Source organism: Sarcophilus harrisii, chromosome 6 (assembly GCF_902635505.1).
Source record: "Sarcophilus harrisii chromosome 6, mSarHar1.11, whole genome shotgun sequence".
Classification (NCBI taxonomy): Eukaryota; Metazoa; Chordata; class Mammalia; order Dasyuromorphia; family Dasyuridae; genus Sarcophilus; species Sarcophilus harrisii.
This window is the reverse complement of record NC_045431.1, coordinates 214,439,866-214,458,739: the sequence shown is the minus strand read 5'-3', so window position 1 is coordinate 214,458,739 and position 18,874 is coordinate 214,439,866. Positions and strand designations below refer to the sequence as shown.

At 34.7% G+C, this 18,874-nt stretch overlaps 1 protein-coding gene across 2 annotated transcripts in view; it reads left to right on the top strand.

Annotated features, from left to right (window-relative positions):
* KIF18A (kinesin family member 18A) overlaps positions 1–18,874 on the top strand; it is a 98,301-nt gene that overhangs the window by 14,501 nt on the left and 64,926 nt on the right. For both annotated transcript variants that reach the window (XM_012552534.2, XM_031941810.1), the window contains exons 3-10: positions 1,657–2,026; positions 4,220–4,377; positions 5,061–5,165; positions 6,418–6,528; positions 12,020–12,217; positions 13,866–14,042; positions 17,598–17,672; positions 17,885–17,997. In XM_012552534.2, coding sequence (XP_012407988.1) covers positions 1,702–2,026; positions 4,220–4,377; positions 5,061–5,165; positions 6,418–6,528; positions 12,020–12,217; positions 13,866–14,042; positions 17,598–17,672; positions 17,885–17,997 — 1,262 coding nt within the window. In that variant the 5' untranslated portion in view covers positions 1,657–1,701. The remainder of the gene's footprint in view (positions 1–1,656; positions 2,027–4,219; positions 4,378–5,060; positions 5,166–6,417; positions 6,529–12,019; positions 12,218–13,865; positions 14,043–17,597; positions 17,673–17,884; positions 17,998–18,874) is intronic.

The following is an 18,874-nucleotide window of genomic DNA, read 5'->3' as shown; positions in this document are numbered from 1 at the left end:
GTAATAATAGTCTCTCTAAGTGAAAGATACAAGGTTTTTCCTTGTGAATAAAAAAACATGTTTTATTGCAAGGTCGTTGAACATCCTGCATGGTCTATTCAGAAGCCTTTTTTTATTTACTTTCTAATCTTCAGCCATTTTCTAGATCATTTGATTTGACAAATATCTATTGAGCACTTACTGTGTGAATGTGATGTGCTAGGCATTGGCGGAGATACAGAGATCTGTAAAATGGTGCCTATAAGTGCTTATAGCAGAAATATATATAAGGTTCTTGGCTCAAAAAAGGGAAACATGTTAGTCTGAGGTGAGGTGAAGTTTTGTGCCTTTTCCTAGTTTCTTAGTCTAACCCTTAGTTTTCAGAGGAAGAGACCTCAGGCTCACAAAGGTTAATGGCTCTAAGTCATATAGTTTGTAAGTGGCACAGACAGAGTTCAATTTAAGAACTTAGATGCTAAATTCTGGGCTCCTCATGAAGCTGATCCATCTGATGGCATTGTTAATAGCTCAGCAGTATTTATGGAGGACTTAAAATAAATTTGTGTCAAAACTCCATAGGAAATAAAGGGCTACACCATGATAGTTCTGTTATCAGTGATTTTGAGATTCTGGTGTTACTTTTCAAATTCTGGCCAGTAAAGTCCTTTTTGGAATTGTTTGTATCTGACAGAGCCAGGTAGGGACAGTTTGGCCATGTACCTTGTCTGATATGTAGAGATCATCTAGTGAGATGCTTTTACCCATCAAAACATCAAGAAACTGAGGCACTTCTTTTGCTCCTTTCAAATCAGCCCTAACTGAAAGTTTCTATACATACCTTGATCTCAAAGTCGAGTACTGCTATTGTTTAGGTGATGAAAAGAAATGACAAGGACTTTTAAAACTGGTTTATCCATGATTTTCTAGACTCTTAACCAGAGATTCTTTATCTAATGTAAAGGACCCCTTAGAGCATCATTGTGAAACCTACATACTCTTATCTTAGAATGTTTGTAGATGCATGAACTACAAAGCAATAAGATTATATACCAAAACAAAAGCATAGGATTATAAAGGAAATCAATTATGTTGAAATAGTTTTATCAAAATATTAAGAACAAATAAAAAGTTCATAGTTCCCAGATATAGAATGTCTTGAATTCAAACTGAAACTAAGCTAGTAAGGAGTCACTTAATTATAACTATTGTAAGTACTATGGGATAGAAGTGGTATTATATAAAATTGCACATATGAATACAATTTAAAGTGTCATGGATTGGCCTTTTTGAACTTTTCTTTAACTATTAAAATCTAAGCTATTGTTTGAATATTGACCCATAGGCTAGGCTTATCAAAGAAAGTCCAATTATTTTGTATATTAAGTGGTGCTGAAAAACAAAAGTCTTAAATGACTTTTTATTTGATTCTTACAATGAAATTAATAGACAAAGAAATGATTATTATGGAATTTTACTTGAAGAAAAATGATTCTGTGCATTCACCATAATTTCTTTGCACAGCATAGTATACATATTTTATCTGATTTTTTTATCTTACCCACCTATTACTACCACAGCTTTCTGCATTAAATATTTGAATCAATATGTAAAGAAATAAAATGTCTTGTTTACTGATCAGAATCTTCCTGTGTTGCTGTTTTTGTTGTTAAATTTCAGAGAAATCAGGCATTCAGTTGAGCAAAAGGAGCAAGATAAAGTAAAATGTCAGTCCCCGAAGAAGATGTGTGTAATCACATGAAAGTGGTCGTTCGTGTACGTCCTGAAAATCAGAAAGAAAAAGCTATTGGCTTTTATAAAGTGGTCCATGTTGTGGATGAGCACTTGCTGGTCTTTGATCCAAAAGAGGAAGATGACACTTTCTTTCATGGGAAGAAAACTATGAATCGAGACATTACAAAAAGAAAAAGAAAGGACCTTAAGTTTGTGTTTGATGCTGTTTTTGATGAAAGTTCTACTCAGTCTCAAGTTTTTGAGCATACCACAAAGCCTGTGCTTGATGGCTTTTTAAATGGCTATAATTGCACAGGTAATCTAACAGTTTGGGCTTCATTTTTTTCTTTTATTCTCACTTGTATGCTTTCAATTACCTGTTAGCCTTTCTTCCAAATATAATCAATAGAAAAATGTATATATGCTAATGTAGCATAGTTGATTTAATCTATAGATTTTAGACTGTATTTCTGAATGATAGTAGCTTGCTGAAATTAGTTTATGATATCAGTTTAATATCTAAAAGTGAAATTTATTCACATTATCATAGCTTATATTTAGTAAACGGTTTTCTCCAATTTTATGTAGTCATTGATTTCAGAGAACCCTCCTGAGTTGATATTTTGGTGTAGCTAATCTTGCTAGTCTCATACAAGGCACCCCATCTCCCAACTCTGCATTTAACTTGGCTGTCTCCCACAAAGTGGGAGCATTCTCCAAATCCTAACTTCCTTCAAGACTCAGCTCAAATTCTGCCTTCCAGAGGAAGACTCCTCACATCACTCCTAAAATGCTAAGATTACCTTCTCCGTGCCTTTTATCTATGTAGTTTTTGAAATATCTTCTCCCCATTAGAATGTTATCTTCTTGAGGGCTTGGACCATGTTTTTGCAACTGTTTGTATTGATGATAACTTGGCATACAGTAAAAACATAATAATTACTGTTTGCTTAAGTAAAGACCTGTTGGTTGCCTGGAATGAGAAAATTCCATGATGACTACCTTTTGTAGAGCAAAGAAGCTGCCATATAGTATTTTAATTTTCTCTCATTTTTCATTTTTTCATTTGTGAGTATCTCTCCTAGGGCTTCTTTATGACACACCTAATCTTAATTAATTTTGTGTTGTTTTAAGGACTGTATTATTAGAACAAGAATAGAGTCTCCATCCTATCCGAGTCCTGTTTCAGAAAGTGCCTTATAGCTTTCCAACTTTCATTTTGGTGGTTTTGGGGTATCAGTTATACAAAAACATTTAATGAAGATACAAAGACAGTATAAATATCAAGAGAGAAAGAGATGAATTAATCCATTCTTTATTGTCTGTATTGTAGTGATTGTTACTACATATATCTTGAAGTGATAGAGAAAACAAGCTACTACTTGGAAGACAGAATCAAACTTTCCAAGGAAAATTTACATAGGGAAGCAAAGAGATCACCCCTCCTATATTGGACCAGACAAGCATATTTATTGGATCGTTACATGTATTCCCTCTTCTAGACTTCTATCTTTCCATCTTCATCTCATTGTGGTTGAAAAACACCTTAGAACTCTGAATGCTGAGCCCACTGACCTCACAACGGCATTGAGCTTGTCTAACCCATCATACCCTGTCTTTCTAATTTTATGTTTTAAACCCCTGTTACATCTCTACATCTGGATGCAAGGCCCCATGGAATCTAACATCTGGACCTTTTTGCCAGTTAACTTCAACCTCACCTTGTCATTCTGGGGCCCAAAGCTACAATGGAGAGGTCTCATTAGGTATATCTTGTCTCAATTAACAATATATTTCATTTTTTCCTTAGTCTCTAATCATCCAGAAATCCCATACTCCTTACTTTAGAACAGAGACACCTTTCCTCTTTCAATAATTAGGCACTACTTCTAAAAATTCTCTTAATTCCTGTTTTGCTAGAGGACAAATCTAGGTCAGTAATAAGTATAATATAAATATTTTTGAAACATGGCATCTTCCAGCTTTACTAAAATTTGTCCTTAAAGTCCACTTTCAAATTTGCTTTCATTACTTAAAGAGCTTCCTGGAAACATCTAGCATCTAGAAAAGATGCTAGATTTATTATACTGAAAGCTTGAAAATTTCCACTTCTCCCATACTCATTTCATTTCTAAACTGACTATTAGAGCAAGTGATTTTTGAGTTCCCTTCCCAGGTCTAGTTCTATGAAATTTTATATAATTTTTTAATTGAAAAGCTTTTCTTTGTCTGCTTTAAACAATGGATATGCATTTTTTAAAAAATACTTTCCACCTGAGTTTATTCAAAACTGAATTTTTTCCTCTATTGTGTTTTAACAACCAATCAAATTCATCACAAGATAATACATTTAATTTTATGTTGGTGTTCTGTATCTTCTTTCTCCCCTTTGGCTCCCATTCCCTTTTCTTACCCCCCAAAACAAACACTTTAAACTGTTCTTCCCTGGAGTTGTGCTTTATCATTATCACTGATCTTTTATTCCCAAAACCTTTTCCTGAAAACTTAGTGCTTGCATATGGTGCAACCGGAGCTGGGAAGACACACACAATGCTTGGATCACCTGAAGAGCCTGGAGTGATGTATCTGACAATGTTAGGACTTTATAAATCCATGGATCAGATTAAAGATGAGAAATTATGTAGCATTACAGTTTCTTACTTAGAGGTAAGTTGGAAATTATGACTTTTTAGAATAATTCCGATTGCTTGTAAATTGTGAAAAAGTTTTGTGGAACACCCCCTTTTTTCATAGTGAAATTTGTGAGAGTGAGCCTTGTAAAGCTTGACGTATTTTAGATTTATTTCTTTATTAAATAATATTTGTACAACATTGTACATTGACATAACAAACAATAATCAGCAAACATTTAATGAATACCTATGGCATGCCAGGTACTATACTAAGTATACTATGTACCTTAAAATAGAAGGAAAAAAAAAAACCACTCAAATGTGCCAAGGTTTTAGATTCTCACTTATTCCTAGAAACCATAGTGATAATGATGTATCACAGACTTTGGGGATATGAATTAGTGTTAAGACTTTTTGGATTTTTTTGTCATCCCATCAGGGATGGGGACACCGAAAGGTGTCAGTAAAAAGCCATAAAAGTGGGATGAATGGAAATGAGATATTTCACTAACAGTGGGAGAATGGGAGCAAGTAAATGGACATCAATCTGAAGTAAAAAAAAAATCTTTTGGGAGATCTTTTTGTGCTTAAAGAGCAAGTTCTGTACTTAGGTACAAAAATGTGTTACAGAGTATTGTTATTTCTAATTTGAGAAGTCACCTAAGTTATCAATATGTTTTAATCATTCTAAAAAATTATTTCTGGTTTTATTCTAAGGTATACAATGAACAGATTCGTGATCTCCTCACAAATTCAGGACCACTAGCTGTCCGTGAAGATGCCCAAAGAGGGGTAGTAGTTCAGGGATTAACATTACATGAGGTATGTAGAATAGACTTTAATTAGAATGATAGTATATGTAATTTTTAAAACATTGTGGATGGAACTTCAAAAAACTTTAGCTTATTCAATTTATTATCTTAGGTAATAATAGTCTCTCTAAGTGAAAGATACAAGGTTTTTCCTTGTGAATAAAAAAACATGTTTTATTGCAAGGTCGTTGAACATCCTGCATGGTCTATTCAGAAGCCTTTTTTTATTTACTTTCTAATCTTCAGCCATTTTCTAGATCTCTAAGTTCCTTTTTGTTTTCTATCTGTTTTCTAAGACAAAAGAACTTAATTTCTTTTTTTTTTCTCTTCAAATTTTTTCTTTTTTTTTTATTGGCTTATTTTCCTTTTTTTTTTTTTTTTTTTTTTCATTCTATTTTATTTATTTTTTTAATAACTTTTTATTGACAGAATCCCTGCCAGGGTAATTTTTTACAATATTATCCCTTGCACTCACTTCTGTTCCGATTTTTCCCCTCCCTCTTTCCACCCCCTCCCCCAGATGGCAAGCAGTCCTATACATGTTAAATAGGTTACAGTATATCTTAGATACAATATATGTGTGCAGAACCGAACAGTTCTGTTGTTGCTCAGGGAGAATTGGATTCGGAAGGTATAAATAACCCGGGAAGAAAAACAAAAATGCAAGCAGTTTACATTCATTTTCTAGTGTAAAAGAACTTAATTTCAAAAAATGAAATATAAAGATTTTTATTAGTGAAGTATACTTTATTTTTCATATTGCCATACTTAAAATACAATTTAGTTCTAAAACTGCACATAATAATATTTCTTGTTCCAAAATGAGGTTTACAAATTCTTTGAAAAGGGAACAGGTTCTGATCTATAAACAATTTTCTTTGTGACTTTAGAAAAATTCACATATCATATAAGATATGAGTGCAATGGACAAAATTAACCCACATATTCCCTTTACATTTTAAGATTATGGTCAGTTATCTTCTACACTAGGTGTCAAGTTTTCTCCTGTATCTTCCCCCATCACCTCTATAGATCCTAAGGGCACTACACAGCAACTTCATTTGAATTTAGGAATTTTTTCCACTTAGCATTATATATTTACAGATGAAAAAAAAAAAGCAGAGTGCTGCCGATTCATTTTATAGATGAGGAAATGGAAGCAAAGTGAGGATAAACCAATTTCCCAAGCTCACATCATATATTTGGAGATTTAGTAATTAGGAGAGCTAATTTACAAATGTTTGTTACCCAAAACTCTCTAGCCTAAAACTTCTGAAGAAATTCTGCAGTTGTTGGATGATGGAAACAAGAACAGGACCCAGCATCCCACTGATGTGAATGCAACTTCCTCTCGTTCTCACGCTGTTTTCCAGGTAAGGTGAGACCAAGATGTCAAGGTGTTGATTGACTATTTAAAATGCTGTTTTGAGATTCTTTCAAATATAGGAATTAAACTTTCAAGTTAATGGGTTAGTAGAATATAGTTTTTATGCACAAAGGAAATTTGTTTATTTAAATCCTTTTCCACTTGTAATTTAATGTGTTCTATAACAATTAGTAGATATTATCATAAATGCTGATATGGTGTGACTTAGAGGTTCTGATTTGTGTCTCTGTCAGACTCCAAGGTTAGTATTTGATTTTCTTTGGCATCTTTAATTGATGAAAGATATTTGAATTTTCTAATAAACAATTGATGTTACTGCTACATTTGAAGGAAATCCACCCTACAATTAGAGTGATTATTCACTTTGTTTTATAATATATTGCCCATATGATCCCTTTCGATGGTGAGATTGTCTAGTGCTATTAAAATATAATTTAGTCAACATCACTTTTCAGAAAATAAAATCTTAGTAAAAGCTGATGCTTACAATTATTTCTATTAATTGCATTTATAAAAATAGGTTGATATCTAATGAAATTTTACTAAATATTTGCTATTTAGTATATATATATATATATATATATATATATACATACATATACACTTTTATTTCTTTCTGTTTGGCTCAACAAAGAAGAAAAAATATATACATGCAATGCTAAGCTCTCATTGGCTATAACATATGCCCTACATATACATTCTTGTGAAAACTTAACATAAAGTTTAACAAAGAAAGATTTTGTCCTCATGGGTGTGTCTTTGCTTGTATTAACTTTTAGATTTGCTACTAAATTTCTTTTCCTTGGAAGCATCTATGCAGAGGAAGATATCAAGCACTGGGGATATAGGCAAATAAGCCAAACAGTTCCTATTCTTAGAGCCTCTTATTAGTTTTCAGTTTCTTCTTTATATGAGCAAATGCTTCTTTATGCTTAGCGCTGCCAGAAGTAGAGTGGGCTGCCTTGAAAACAATGGCATTCTTTTCCTCTTTGTTGTTCTTCACACAGTTCCTGGAGGAACTCTTTTTCAGATATGGCGCAGAAGGGATTCTTTGTTAGTCATTGGCTGAGTAAGATGGGCTTAAATTCTCTGGTTATGAACCCTGATATTTCCCTATCTCATTATCATCTCTGAGGTTGTCATATGTCTCTCCTCAGTCTCAGCTTTTTGAAGTTAGTATGGAGACAGATACCTTAGAAATGGCTAGCTGGTGTTTTCTTGAAGCCCTCCAATGAGACAGAACCCATTGCCTCCTGAGGTAGTCTATTTTACTGTTGGATAGTTCTAAGCATTAGGTAGTATGTCCTGACATTAAAACTAAATGTGTGTCTCTATAAGTTCCTCTCGGGATTGTTGTGTTTTCTGTTCTATCTGGGACCAAATAAATCCGGGCTTTCTTTAAATCACAGTCCTTCAAAGTCTTGAATATAGCTGTTGTTCCATTGCTCTTATCCCTAGCTAAATAGTCTTAGTTCCTTCAAACAATTTTATGTATCACGAACTCATTGTCTTTTTTCCCTTCTGATTTCCCCCCAAACACTCCAGCTTTTCTATAACTTAATGATTGAATTGCCTTTTTCTCAGCCCTTTGGTATATCATAGCACAGATCAACATTATATTAGTTTTTCCTTTGCATGATTCTGTATGAGTTCTCTCTCCATTGAAATGTCTGCACCTTGAAGAAAAGGGCTGTGTTTTGCCTTTCTTTGCATCCCTGATACTTAGCACATACCTAATGAGTGTTTAAGAAATGTTCATTGATTGACTGCTGTATCATAATGTTGACTTATATAGATCTTTCAGGTTATAAAAAATTGCTTATCTTTTCTACACTAACTACAACTGATTATTTAATTTAAATACAATACTTTAAACTGATAACTCTTAAGTTTCACTTTATTCAGTTCATGGATCATATCCTGAGGTGTTTTTTTTTTAGATTGGGGTCATCTAGTGTGTTAGATATTCTCACTTACTTTGTGTCATCTGCAGAATTGTCAAATATCTCATTTATATCTTTTTTATAAATCATTGATAAAAATATTGATAGACACAGGACCAGAGAGTGCAGGATGACATCAATGACTACATTTTGGATCTAGCCATTCAACTGATTCCTAACCTATTTTATATTATCATCTGGCTGATACCTCTGTCTTTTTACCAAAAGAAGCTTTGCCAGTTTCTTTATGAGAAACTTTTGCCAAGAATTATTATTTTGGCTTATTTTGCCAAGAATTAAAGTCAAAATAACTGAATTGTTGTTTTTGAGCTTCATATGCTTCTTTCCATTTCCCTTTCTCCAATCCTGTGGGGCAGGGGTCCTCAAACTATACCCGCGGGCCAGGTGCGGCAGCCCCCCTCACCCAGGGCTATGAAGTTTCTTTATTAAAGGCCCACTGTTGTGTTCTTTTTCCAAAACACAGCCATCTGATAAATGTTCAGATCTTTTATTGTGTCCTTCAGTATAGCCCAGTTAGCTCAGGCCTATCTCTCTGCCTGACTCCAAGAGATCTTGCAGCTTGGTCCTTGGCTTCTGCCTCTGCTTTCTTCAGCCTCCAGCCAGCACCAAGGTAGAAGATACAATGAATCTCTCTTGCCTCGAAGATAGGGCTTGTAGGCTTTTTTGCAGAGTGCTCTGTCTCCGACCCCAGTTGATGTTCCCCAGAAAACTCTCTCAAGAAACACTCTTCCAAGTAACTAACTGAAGCAACTCCCTCAAGTAACTAACCCCAAGCTCTAAGAGCTTCCTGTTATATATGATCTCCCAAAGGTTAACTCTGCCTTCTGGAGAGAGAGGGATTCTGGGTTATCTACCAGAGTGCTTTTTGGCCCTAAGGGAGGTGTGAATTCGGTGTTTCTTTCTAAACCCTGAACTCTCCCAAACATGTGAACTCCATTGAGTACTTAGATACTTATGAGTTCTCTAAAGGTATGAACACAAACATTGTTTCCATCAGTATTAGCAACTTATCACCTTGTAAGGATTCGCCCTAAGGTGTGAACCAATAAGCACTATATCAATTCTATTGAATTAACACCAGGATTCTGACATCACCCTTGAGTTTTCACCTTGTTTCAAGTTGAGTTGACACTAGGATTCCAACAGCCCACAAAGCAAAGTTTTGTTTTTACTATAGTCTGGCCCTCTAACAGTCTGAGGGACAGTCAACTGGCCCTCTGTTTAAAAAGTTTGAGGACCCCTGCTGTGGGGTGTCTCTTGTTTTCCATGTTCTTTCTGAGATTACTGACAGTTGTCATATTCACCAGTTTTCAGCACCCTAAATGTCTTCACCTGGTCCTGATGACTTTTCCCCTCCCTCCTTCCACCCCCTCCCCCAGATGGCAAACAGTCCTATACATGTTAAATATATCACAGTATATCATAGATAAAATATATATGTGCAGAACCAAATAGTTCTCTTGTTGCACAGGAAGAATTGGATTCAGAAGGTAAAAATAATCCGGGAAGAAAAACCAAGATACAAACAGTTTACATTCATTTCCCAGTGTCCTTTCTTTGGGTGTAGCTGCTTCTGTCCATCATTGATCAATTGGAACTGAGTTAGATCTTGTCTTTGTCAAAGAAATCCATTTCCATCAGAATACATCCTCATACGGTATTGTTGTTGAAGTATATAATGATCTCTTGATTCTGCTCATTTCACTCAGCATCAGTTCATGTGAATCTCTCCAAGCCTCTCTGTATTCATCCTGCTGGTCATTTCTTACAGAAAAATAATATTCCATAACATTCATATACCACAATTTACTCAGCCATTCTCCAATTGATGGGCATCCATTCATTTTCCAGTTTCTAGCCACTACAAACAGGGCTGCCACAAACATTTTGGCACATACAGATCCCTTTCCCTTTTTTAGTATCTCTTTGGGGTATAAGCCCAGTAGAGACACTGCTGGATCAATCTCTCCAGAATGATTGGATTCATTCAAACTCCACCAACGATGCATCAATGTCCCTGCCAATCTGACAGATGTGTAGTGGTATCTCAGAGTTGTCTTAATTTGCATTTCTCTGATCAATAGTGATTTGGATCACTCTTTCATATGAGTGGAAATAGTTTCAATTTCATCATCTGAAAATTGTTCATATCCTTTGACCATTTATCGATTGGAGAATGGATTGATTTTTTATAGAGTCAATTCTCTATATATTTTGGAAATGAGGCCTTTATCAGAACCTTTAACTGTGAAGATGTTTTCCCAGTTTGTTGCTTTTCTTCTAATCTTGTTTGCATTAGTTTTGTTTGTACAAAGGCTTTTTAATTTGATGTAATCAAAATTTTCTATTTTGTGATCAATAATGGTCTCTAGTTCATCTTTGGTCACAAATTTCTTCCTCCTCCACAAGTCTGAGAGATAAACTATCCTATATTCTTCTAATTTATTTATAACCTCCTTCTTTATGCCGAAATCATGAACCCATTTTGACCTTATCTTGGTATACAGTATTAAGTGTGGGTCCATGTCTAATTTCTGCCATACTAATTTCCAGTTATCCCAGCAATTTTTGTCAAATAATGAATTCTTACCCCAAAAGTTAGGATCTTGCTATAGTTGACTATTTTGTCTTGTGAACCTCACCTATTCCACTGATCAACTAATCTATTTCTTAGCCAATACCAAATGGTTTTGGTGACTGCTGCTTTGTAATATAGTTTTAGATCAGGTACAGCTAGGCCACCTTCATTTGATTTTTTTTTTCATTAATTCCCTTGAGATTCTCGACCTTTTGTTCTTCCATATGAATTTTGTTGTTATTTTTTCTAGATCATTAAAATATTCTCTTGGAAGTCTGATTGGTATAGCACTAAATAAATAGATTAGTTTAGGGAGTATTGTCATCTTTATTAGATTCACTCAGCATATCCAAGAGCACTTAATATTTTTCCAATTATTTAAATCTGACTTTATTTGTGTGGAAAGTTTTTTGTAATTTTGTTCATATAATTCCTGCCTTTCCTTTGGTAGATAGATTCTGAAATATTTTATGCTATTGACAGTTATTTTGAATGGAATTTCTCTTTGTATCTCTTGCTATTGGATTTTGTTGGTCATGTATAAAAATGCTGAGGATTTATGGGGATTTATTTTGTATCCTGCAATTTGCTAAAGTTATGAATTATTTCTAATAGCTTTTTAGTAGAATCTCTCGGGTTCTCTAAGTATACCATCATACCCATTCCTTCTTTTAATACTTTCCATCTATGGATTATTTCCAATTTATTCTGTTTGTAGTTTGTACATAGTTGTTTATATATTATCTCCTGCATTAGATTGTAAGCTCTTCAAGGGCAGGTCCTGTCTTTTGTTTTTCTTTATACCCTTAGCACTTAGTAGAGTGCCTGTCACAAAGTAGATACTTAATGTTAATTTACTGACATATGACTTTTTTATTTATCATGTTACACTTTTAATTTTGTGTGATTTTTTTTCCCCCTGTATTTTATAAAAGATTTACTTAAGACAACAAGACAAAACAGCAAGTATAAATCAGGATGTCCGTATTGCCAAAATGTGTCTTATTGACCTGGCAGGATCTGAACGTGCCAGTGCCACAAACACCAGAGGAAGCCGTTTTAGAGAAGGTGCAAACATCAATCAATCGCTTTTAGCCCTTGGAAATGTCATCAATGCCTTAGCAGATGGAAAGGTTGGTACTGTGGACATGTGTCTTATACAAAGTTATATTATATTATAGTATAGTATAGTATATCATTATATTATATTATATTATATTACAAATTCCACAAAAAACAATGGTCTATCAACTACAAAGTACACTACTTTATTCCCAACAAACTTTCAAGAGGATAAGCCCCATTTTATATATAATCTGTTCCCTCATATTATAATCTATAATCATACGTGTTTTTACTTTTACATTGTCTTATAATAGGCATTTATTTAATTCAAAATAATAAATATCAGTATATGTATATTACCTTCATCCTGGGAGAAACTAGCTAAAATATATAAAACACTTCACATTCATAAAAAAGGCCAGAATTGGTTAATTTTGGAGCAATAAAACTTTGAAAGAGAGTGATATTTGTTAACATTTTATCTGATTTTAAGTTGTTACATTTATCACATACATAATGTTGGCGTTTATATGCCTAATGTGCTTCTGACCTGCTCCTTATATATTTTAAAGTTATTTTAAAAGTTTTACTTGATTGCTAGATTAGAGCTTCCTTTTTCATTACAAATGTTTTGAAGGAGCAATATGTTTTCTCAAGAAGGAAAAGCAAATAACCTAAGGCACTATGGGTTAGACTAGATTGCTGCAGAAGTGCTAATAGCATATTCTGTGCTTTTCTTCTATTTTAATTTAAAATTAAATTTTTATTATTTTATTTTTATTTTTTAATTTTCCCCAGTTACATGTGAAGCATTTTTTTTTTTTTTTTGGTTATCATGTATGTTCATTTTTTTACATATGTACATATTTCCATATGAATCATGTTGGGAAGGAAAAATCAGAACAAAAGGAAAAAAACAGAAGGAAAAAAGTAAACAAAGCATGTGTTGATTTACATTTAGTCTCCATAGCATGTGTTGATTTACATTCAGTCTATATAGTTCTTCTTTTGGATGCAGCTGACGTTTTTCATCCAAAGTTTATTGGATTGCCCCAGATGACTGAATTGCTGAAAAGAGCTGAGTCTATCATAGTTGAACATTGCATAATCTTGTTGCTGTGAACAATGCTTTCCTGGTTCTTCTTGTTTCACTCAGCATCAGTTCAGGTCAATTTTTTCAGGCCTTAGAATTAAAATTTTAGGTCTTGAGTCTTATTTTAATCCTTTTTTTTTTCTTTCTGATAACCTCCATGTGAACACAAGTTAACTGCCCAGTTGTTTACATGTAGAGGTCCTCCTCACTCATAGTAGGAAGGTCTGTAAATGGGATATCTTTAAAGTGTGGTATCTATATGAGGAAACAGAGGGGTGAACTTGCAAAGCTTTTATTAGTTTATATAGTAGATGGACCTCTAGTGAAAGGGGGCATATTTTGTTCGTTTTCATAGTTTATTTGGTTTTCCTTTGCAACCTGAAAAGATAGGCATAGGAATTCTTGAGAAAGAGAAGGGAAACTGTCCATGAAGAACCGTTATACATACATAAAAATAGATGTTTTGCCTCTTCCCTTTCTGAATTCTTTTCCCCTCAACTTCATTGACCACCTTTTGTTCTGGGGTGATAAGTGTGGGCAAGTTGAGTAGGACTGAAAGCCTCAATGATTTGGCAAGTGGATTACTTTTGAATGTGGAAAGTGACACATTTTTGTTCTTTCAGAAAAAAAATCAGCATATTCCTTACAGAAATAGCAAGCTAACTCGCTTGTTAAAGGATTCCCTCGGAGGAAACTGTCAAACTATCATGATAGCTGCTGTTAGTCCTTCTGCTATGTTCTATGATGACACGTATAACACTCTCAAGTATGCCAACCGTGCAAAAGACATTAAGTCTTCTGTAAGTAAATTTACACTACTACACTCGTGAAAGGATTATCAATGGACTTGTTAATCTATAGAGAATCTTATTTAGGGGGAGCATCAGAGGGCCAAGAAGTAGTTGGAGAGACTGTCTTCATTTTGCTTCACCCTTGAGTAACTGTTTGGTTTTATTTATCCATTAGGAAACCTAAAGAAATAATAAGTTACACTATTTTGAGTAGCATTGCTAGCAAGTTATTTTTCTCTAACTTTTGGTTATAGAAATCTATGAATGTATGTATTTAAAATCTTTTAATTATCATTATTACTTGAGTCTTAGCCCTCTTTAGCCATTTTCTGAGACTTCCCTTAATTACTACAGCAAAAGGGGAAATGTCTCCTTAAAATGGAAAGACATGGGGTACTTTTCATGTGTTTCATGGGCCACCATTCTTCAAATAAAGATCATTACCTAAGTCTCCCCTCCTGCTGCTGACTGTCTTCTGACAGCCAAAAGTTTGTTACCAGACTTGTTTTCAAAAAGCCTTTTCAGCCTGGTAGATCCTGAGAACTCAAGAATTATCTCCCCAGCTTTCTTAGCAATAAAATGAATCCTCATCCTGGTGACTACCTCCTGCCTCTCTCTCTTAGTACCTGTTTCATCTTGAGCAAGTCTCTTATGCTTTCTTCACCTCAGTTTCCTCATCTTTGAAATGAAGTTCTATAGCCATGAAGGTCCTTCCCATCTCCAACCCTGTGAACTTGGGAACCTGCCAATACATACTGATCATTGATAAACTCACAGATCTAAAGCAGTAAACTTCCAAATGGATTGTAAAACAACTTGATTCCACATCTATAATTAGGAATATAATTCTTGGTATGGACCTATCATCAGAGATATTTGGATAATTTATTAAAATCATAGAATCCAGAGTTAAAAGGAACTGTTCTCATCCTCTCAATTTAACCTTAAGCAACCTGAAGTTCACTGAAGAGGAGGGTATGACTTCTAAAAAAAACATAGATATTAAGTCACAGCCAGATTTGAACCAGGATTGTGCCTTGATCACTTGCTCCCTCTCCCCCAAGTTATATGGTGCACAAGCACAACTTTAGAGCAGGTAAGTTAAGTAGGAAGAATTTTTGGAGAAAAATAAAATAGAAAAAGAGTAGAAATGGACCCTTTAGACTGTAGGCCACTCACTGATTAAAACATACTAATGGCTCAGGACTAGGAAGGAAGTGATGATTTTAGGAGGAAAAGGAAGTTCATCAAGAACGATCAAATCAAACCTCATTTTCTTTTTTGACAGCAATATGTAAATTAGCAGATATAATTGTTGTTCACCTTATTTTGGCAAATGATTTAACAGTTGTTCACACTATTATGGAAAGATCAAATAGCTATGGATTGTATGATGACTGGATTATGAAGTGATTCAGTGTCCAGGTCCCAGAACAATAACTAAAGTTTCAATATCTGCTTGGGAAAAGGTCTCTGAGAAGTGTCCCTATCCTCTCTGCTTGGCCCCTTCACAGTTACGTCAGGCTAACAGTAGATGGGGATACAAATGGCATTCTCATCAGCCTTGCAGTGGCAGGAGGCAGAGCCAGCAGTGGATGGCTGACTCCAAAACGATTATGTCAGGAGAGATCAACCCAGTTATATCTAAGTGAATGAGGAGAAGGTTAGCTAAGGGGCACCAGGGATGGAGTGCTGGGCCTGAAGTCAGGAAAACCTGACTTCAAATCTGGCGTCTGGGATTGACTAGCTATATAACCCTGGGCAAGTCACTTCACCCTGTTGCCTCAGTTTCCTCATCTGTAAAATGAGCTAGAAAAGGAAATGGCCAACCACTTAAGTGTCTCTGCCAAGAAAATCCCAGATGAGATGGGATCAGAAAGAGTCAGACACAAGCTGAAGTAACTGAACAGAGACTTAGGAGAGAAGTAAAGCCTTATCTGTGAGTTTTTTTAAATGGGCTTTATCTGGGCATGATAGGGAAAGAGTAGCAAAACCACAGGGTTCCAAAGGCTTGAAATCTCAGGATAAGTCCACCTTGGCCTAGCTAAAGAGGCATGCTGCCCTGTGGTAAGCTGTGGGCTTGGAGGCCCTTAGGCCCCATTCACATCCTCTCCTCCAGTGCTACTGGCTGGCCCCAGTGGCCCCAGACAGTTTTGGGGTCCTACTACTCCTAGACTAGCTGGTGATAACCTTATTATAATGCCCTGTCAGGCCACTCTTGGACTCTTGGGTTCAGTTCTGAAAAAGATCTCAACAAGCTGCAGAGATAGCTGTCACCATGGATGCTGAAAGTAAAGGCCTGGGAGGCCAAACCCTGTGAGGACCCTTTGAAGGGACTGAGGATGTTAAACCTCCTTTTGTGGGGACAGGTTGTCTGTTGTCAAAACCTTGGAGAGCTCTGAGCTTCTAGTTCTGCACTGATTCTGGGTGAAGACTTAGGAGGGAATCATGTAGATATTACATTATACAAGAATGGCTTGTGTTGTGTCCATGTCATGGGATCATCAAATGAGAATCATAGAATCATTAGGACTAAAGATAATAGTGAAGATTTATTTTAAAATTTGTTCCAAACTACTTGGAAGATAGAATGTAAGTCACTTGAGAAATAAAAAAAAATGAAGTGTTAGGGATTTGAACTTGGAAATAATTTTCATATAAAACTTTTTTAGAGGTGGGTTAGAGCAGACTCAGCTACTAAAGCCCTAGTCCAAGAATGAGCAAAAAGGTTTTTTCCAGATTTCTTTTTTAGTATGTCTTTATTCTCTGAGGAATTAAATCTTAGACCTCTTTGTGCTGAATAGACTGCTAGCACAAAACGAATCCTGGTACACAGAAGCTGATGTGAGGACCGCTAGAGAGCCTTGCCCAAAGGTATCATCTGGAGACCAGAGAGGTTCATCTTCATGAGTTGAAACTTAAAAGGAATGTTTATTACTTAACAGAGAGGGACATTTGCATTTGCCATCATCATCATCATCATAATCAAGTCATGGTTTTTATTGGGAATAGGATTAAATAAAACAAAGCCTTTGTCAGGCCTCTACTTTAAACTTAATCAATGATCTGTGAGGGAAAATTGGTAAAATTAATTGGAATTAAAGAAGCTCAGAGTTTCATGTTCCCCGGCCATCTCCCACCTTTGTCCATATTGAAACTTGTGTATAGCCAGGTCCAGAATGTACTTTTTCTTCATCTTTGCTTTCTGGAACTTTCTTCAAGATTCAACTCGGGTATTCTCTTGGTTCCACTAACATCACTACCAGCCAAGGGACTTGTCCATTCAACAAATGTTTTAGTTTCTTTCCCATATTCCATTGTCATCTACATTACTATCTTTCCAAAATCAAATATGGATCTACAAGTTTTGGGTTCCATTTTTATTTCTTTCCCAGCAACTTTCCTTTGTGAAAAGGCTTTAGCAACAGATTTCTTAAAAAGCCTATTTAAAAGGTTTTTAGCTTATTTGCCCCTTTTTTTGGACCAACTAGGGCATGGTGATCGTACAACCTTGATGAAGTCTGCATAACTATTGTTAATATTTTCTATTTCATTTTTTAACAGTTGAAGAGTAATGTTGTTAGTCTGGATAATCATATAACACAATATGTCAAGATTTGTAATGAGCAAAAGAAAGAGGTATGTGTCAACCATGCATTATTCTTATCTAGCAGTTGTCTTAGTTGTAACAGTTTGCCATGCCAGTAGCTGTCTCTTCCTTTTAACTTGTTCTTTCTCTAGTTCATTCACATCTTGCCTATAGATTCTATTATGATTTTTTTACAGTTGTAATTTGAGGAATAAAAAAGAGCTAGCTTTGTTTTATAACTGAAGTTTTTTCTCTTATTTAGATTATGATGTTAAAAGAAAAACTGAAAGCCTATGAAGAACAGAAAATTGTCATTCATGAAAATAGCAAAGGAAGCCTTGAGCTTTCCAACAAAGAAGAAACAGAAATACAAAGGTAGGCTTGTTGAAGTATTGAATTTTAAAGGTATGAAGCCTCATTTTGCAGATTTTGGTGAGAATTCTTTAGCCATTTTTCCATTTCTTTATACTTTATATAATTCTTTATAGCATTATGGTGTCTAATTACCTATATCATCTGTGCATATTATAAAAATGGCTTGGCAATAGGAAAAAATCCATAAGGTATCATTTTATTACAATAGAAACTATTCCATTAACCAAGATACCTGCTTTATTTGAAAATTTTTCAGTCTTCATTAGCTTTTCTGCTTGAAATACATACTTATTTACCCTTTCTATACTATTTTTTATAAATCTTCATTGAATTACTTGTTTCACTTATTCACCTTTATTGAATTAATTTGCTTTCTTAGGAAATATGGCATTTGCTCTTTTTTTGCTTGTTCTTTAATTGGGTACCATAGTTTCCTCATAGCTAAAGCCTAAGTTCGAATATAGTTGTAGTGATTGATCTTTCTTTCACTGTTGACTAGTAATAAAAATATTGAAAGATAGTGGGAGTTATGAATATGATGTAGTGGAAAGAAATGCCTTTAGAATAAAGAGTGACAACCTTTGAATCCTGTTTCCAACACTTTCTATCTCTATGACATTGGACAAGTCAGTCAACAAGTGGTTATTAAGTAACTCCTTTGTGCCAGACACTGGTCACTTAAAATATCTGCAGTGGTTTTCTCAGCTGTGAACTCTTATCTTTACTCTGTTTGGTTCTTTAGGACTTAATGAATGCTTTGTGATTCTCAAATTATTTTATAAGTATCAGTTGCTGTTGTTTACAAAGGAAATGGAAGAGACTTACAAAGATGTAATGTAAATCATTATTTTTTATCAACTTCTTTATAAAACCATCA